This window comes from Priapulus caudatus, unplaced genomic scaffold (genome assembly GCF_000485595.1).
Source record: "Priapulus caudatus unplaced genomic scaffold, Priapulus_caudatus-5.0.1 Scaffold482, whole genome shotgun sequence".
NCBI lineage: Eukaryota > Metazoa > Priapulida > Priapulimorpha > Priapulimorphida > Priapulidae > Priapulus > Priapulus caudatus.
In genome coordinates, this window is record NW_014577543.1 from 91,581 (window position 1) to 96,862 (window position 5,282).

The 5,282-nt window shown below is 49.2% G+C and overlaps 1 protein-coding gene across 1 annotated transcript in view; it reads left to right on the forward strand.

Annotated features, from left to right (window-relative positions):
* Window positions 1-434, forward strand: part of LOC106810876 (pumilio homolog 2-like) — a 27,401-nt gene extending 26,967 nt beyond the window's left edge. Inside the window, exon 12 of the mRNA XM_014814344.1 lies at window positions 89-434. Coding sequence (XP_014669830.1) covers window positions 89-434 — 346 coding nt within the window. The remainder of the gene's footprint in view (window positions 1-88) is intronic.
* The last annotated feature ends 4,848 nt before the right edge of the window (window positions 435-5,282 follow it).

Here is a 5,282-nt window from a genome sequence, read left to right on the forward strand (position 1 = left end):
ATGATGAAGGATCAGTTTGCAAACTACGTGTTGAAATATAACGCTTCATACATGGAGAATGCTATATGTCTCCTTGTTAATTACACAGAGCACACAGTGCCTTATACACGATGATGAAGGATCAGTTTGCAAACTACGTGTTGAAATCTAACGCTTCATACAAGGAGAATGCTAATATGTTTCCTTGTTACACACACAGAGCACACAGTGCCTTATACACGATGATGAAGGATCAGTTTGCAAACTACGTCGTGCAGAAGATGATTGACGTCGCAGAGCCAGCGCAGCGCAAGATCCTCATGCACAAGATCCGTCCGCACGTCGCTACGCTGCGCAAGTACACGTACGGCAAGCACATCCTCGCCAAGCTCGAAAAGTTCTTCATGAAGAGCGGCGCCGACCTCGGCCCGATCGGACCGCCAAACGGCCTCTGAGCGGCGTCGTCGTGGCGACGGCGGCGGCGGGAGAAGCCGAAGCGTGAGTTGTCGTGGCGACGGAAGAAATCCGGAGCCGACGGTTGTTGCGCGTACCGATCATGTTGACGGTGATTCGTTGGGATGCTGGAGGCTGGGAACGGGGCGACGCGGTGGTGGAGGCGCCCCCTGCTGGCACGATCGCACGCGGGGCGGGGGCTAGTGCGGCGTCGGATGCGTTCTTACGTCTGCGGTCGACGCGGGGGTTCGAGACCAATCGGATTTCCCGCGTGTTCCGCTGACGAGACTTTGTAAACAAGGCCGGAATTTTCGATTCGATTTCGATTGATGAAACAGAGGAGGGAGGAAGAGGAGGAGTAGGAGTATGAAGGAGGACCTTTAACTGCAATTGAGTAATAATAATATCGTAACGCACTCTGTATGACAGGGAGATAGATGGGTGATCAGCACCGCGCACGATACTATTTTTGTTTCTCTCTTCGAAATCATGATCGTTCTGTCTGTACTTCGAGATAATCGATTCGTTTAATCGTCATCACACAGCGCTCGACGTGTGTGTGGGGGGAGGGGGGGTGTTATTTCGGGGGTGGGTGGGGTCATCATCGGTAATTGACACGTAGCGCTTTGCTTTCTCGTCGAGTTTGTGTTGTAGGCCTACCGTGCGCGCGCGCCGTACGGACGCGCGCGCGCGTTATGAATATGTGTATAACTTTGTATAGGTGTAAATGTGTGCCGGGTGAGAGTGTGTGTGTGTCCACATCTTCCCACAAACCGTCTGCTTGCTCAACACAAGGCTGTTGTTTTTTGTGAAACCCCGGCGCGAGAGTGAGAGACGCCCGTCGTTGTCGTCGACGCCGCCGAAAGCGCGGTGCGCGACAAAGATCACGCCGTTTTTTTCCGGTAAATTTTTTTCTTTTCTCGGCTTGAATTTTTGCGTTGCCTCTCGGGAGGCGCGCCCGGCGGCGTAATCGCGCCGCTAAAATTTCCGACTCCAAATTTCTGCGTACAAAAATTTTTGCGTAGTCGTACACGCGTCGCGTCGTATTGCCTCTTGTACATAACACGACGCGCGTCGCCACTTGCCGGCGTCGCGCGTTTCGGAGGCGGGACGCGCGCGGGGCGGCGACGACGACGACGGGTGCACGCCGGCTTTCGCGTTGCCAGGGGTTACGGCTCAGTCATGGCAGCCGGATTGTACAAATTCGCTTCAATGGTCAAGTTTTGCATTTCATGTGTACAAAGTGTCGACGTCGACCACCAGACTGCGCGCGCGGCCTTGTAATAAAGTAACTTGTATCTTGCCTGTAAAATAAGAGCTGCGGCCGCAACTGTACAAATGTAGATACGCGAGATCTATCTTTTTTCTTTCTTCATGCTTGGGGCGAACTGATGTAATAAGTTATTGTGTGTGAAAAACACCTAATTTTATATAGCAATAGAAGTCAAAGAGTGCTGATTTTTTTTCGGTTTTGTAAAGTGTAAATAAAATCATAACTCCCGTGTAAAATCTTTGTAAAGGCCTCAAGAGTGTAAAAACTATCTTTATTTTTGAGAGTAACCCCCCCTGTAAAATTTCCTATCTGGTGCTGTGCAGAAGTAACACCTATCTTTTGTACCCCACCCTAGAGCCTTGTACAAAGTCATGGGCCATTCAGTGCACACTTCTTTGGCCTTGTTCAGCTGTAAAAAAAATTGTAGAGGTTTTAGCCATGCGTCAGTATTCGTTGTGCAGAACATGAGATATGTATTGGTGCTAGGTTTGTAAAAAATTACCACTTTGTCGATTACTAACTTTTGATAAGGACCTGTACAGTTTTTCTGTCACGAAGAGAAAATCGACCCGTTCTCAGCATGCGGGGCGGCGGCAGTGGTGGCCCCCCCCCTCTCCATTTTACAACCGAGTACTGAAAATCTACCCACACCTGGTGAGCGAAGCGCCAGAAACGGGCAAGCGAAAAAGAACTGACATTAGCAAGGGGACGCAGATACGTTGTCATGGCGACAGTGTAGATGGCAGCAGCAGCAGCAGCAGAAGCTGAAGCTGTGTGTTGAGCCGCGTTGTGCAGACAAGCGGGAAAAAAACGAGAGCGAGAGTGAGTGGGAGATGACGAAATAGCGTTCTTTATTTGAGCTTTTGCGTGCGGCGAAAGTTAAAAAAACGTAGATAGCGGCATGGCTATTCGTGTAGTGGAATCGTAGTCGTATATATATAATATGTGTCCCGTCATTACTCCATATTTTGTAGCATGTTCATTTGTATTTAATACAACATTTTATAACTTGGGGGGGAGGGAGATTAGGAGGAGAAGAAGGAGAGATCGGTCGCGCCTGCGCTGAATAACACTAGCGAGCGATGCATCAATGTATCGGAGTACGCTGCAGTGTTACTCCCGGCGTTAATTAATATGATTAGGATTGATTACACACTAATTACAGCACTAAAAATAGATCGATGTGAGGATATACTATTTTTCGTTCTATGTGCCGTCGTTGTCGTGAATACGCACGTAAGAGAGGGTGCTGTGTTCCTCTCTGCTTGCTGCGGTTCCTCGGACCTTCTCCCTGCCTCCCTGTGACTGTGGCACGGGAGGTGTCGCAGAGAGAGGAGAGAGAGAGAGGGGGTCCCTGGAATCGTGTCAAGCTATAAGCTGCTTTTCATTTTTCCCTTGGTTGACTCGCCAGCTTTTGAATGTAGTAGTGCAGTTGGCATTATTGTGCGTGTGTATGTGTGTTATTAAGGCGGCGGGTGGCGTGTTCAAGTCACGGTAAGCTTGGCCATCGTTTCACGTTAGGGTTTAACCGAGAGCATGCGTGTGCGTGCGTGCGTGCGTGCGTGTGACCTAGCATATCACAGCCGTGTGTGTGTGTCTGTGTGTGTGTGTGCAACACTCGTGTATATTGTGTGCATATTATAACGATTAAATGTGTCTTTTAGTTGCTTATAAAGTACACTGCAATATTTTCCAGTTTAGCTGTGTGAAGTTGCGAGCGTGCGCGCGCGTGCGTGCGTGCGTGCGTGCGTGCGTGCGTGCGTGTGTCGTCGGTGTTTGCATCAAGAAATAGTCATGCTGCATATATTATAAACGGGATTTGACATTGTGTGGTGTATTGGGGTATCAATTATGATTGATGTAGGTAATGTATAACGATATTAGTCAGATGGTTGGTGTGTTGTGAGTAATATCTGTGTGTTTGTGTGTGTGTGTGTGCGTGGATGTAAATCGTAACCACGCGCGGCCATCATCATCATTAACTAAGTGTTGATTCGTCGTGATGTTAGGGTAAGCGGCGTTCTTTTGATCAATTTATGCACAATGCCTTCCCTATAAGACGGGCTCTGTGAGTGCGGTATGTAGGGGTGTTGGAGCTTTTTCATTTTTGCTGAGGTTGTTCTGTCGAATTAGAGAGAGATATTCAGCCGAGTAACGACGAAAGTAACCTCTTGGCGACGCGGTGTGCGTGCCCACAATATTACACTTACACGTGCGTGTGTGAGTACGTGCGTGCGTGCGTGCGTGCGTGTGCGTGCATGCATGCGTGCGTATGTGCGAGCGTTTATGGCAGTACAACATCAGACGCACTGTTCTATTGGACTTCGGTACCACATTAGACGCACACTTGGTGGCAGGCACTACACCGAGGGCACTGTCTTTGTTAGGAATTGCCCAGTGCTGTGGGGTTGCATGCACGAAACTGTGTGCTATCGCGGTGACACCGCGCTGGAGCGTTATCGCCTGCCAGTGTGTGCTGTACACTAGATGCTCATGCAGTAGCAGTGTTACGCTACGCGCACTGCTGTGTGGTCGTGATGTACAGGGTGTGTCGCCGGGGGGGTACTCCTGCTTACACTAGACTGAGTGTACGACGTGCGTACATGAGGCGCGATAGTAGTACTGCTTGTTCTTGTCTCACTGTTACGGCGAACTGTAGGCAACGAACAACGAAGTTGATTATAAAACGGTTGTCTCTCGTCTATCTTATCTATCTATCTATCTATCTATCCCACTTTACAATAGCATTGTGTGCGTACGCGTGCGTGCGTGCGTGCTTCGGTGTGTGCGTGCGTCGGTGCGTACGTACGTGTGTGCACGTTTCTGCACCGATTTTGAAGAGAAGGTAGTTGGCATCATCTATGTATTCTTTCTCTGTCTTTCTCTTTCTCTGAGAGAACATTCGTTCTGTGCGCCCGCGCGCGTGTCGGATCCGGACCGGAGACGTCGGCCGAATCGCGCGCGCCGCGTCCGTTTTAATCATCCGTATCGTAACGACGTTTTAAATTGGATTTTTATGAGACTATGACATTACGTATTATATATTTAGTTTACTCCCCTAATACTACTACTACTATAATTAATTACTGGCATGATTGGTATAATAATTGTGGTCGTCGAACGTATGCAAACAATTTCTTTAGGCGTGCGTTTTTTCCCTCGTGAAGTATTAAGGGTGATGGAGATCGATGGTTCGTATGTAGTGGTAAGATGCGCTGGTTGGTAGAGAGTCACGCTAAAGCCTAACTATGATTAACAGAAAGGAAAGGAAGGCCTGACATGAAAGCTTGCAAGAAGATGAAGAAGGGGGAGGAGGGGCAGGAGGGTGTGAAAGTGAGCTGCGTGTAGAAAAGACAGAGACGGGGCCTAGCTTTAGCAGGCGTGCAAGGAAGATTCTGCTCGTGCGTGCGTGCGTGCATGTATGTGTGGTGTATAGCGTATACGCAGGCCACCGCATCGTGGCGAATGGTGCGATATGTGAGTGCGTGCGTGCGTGCGTGCGTGCTTGTGTGCGCGTGCGTTCGCCGTATATAACTATTTAGGCCTCGAGAATAACAACGCCTATATATTCTATATC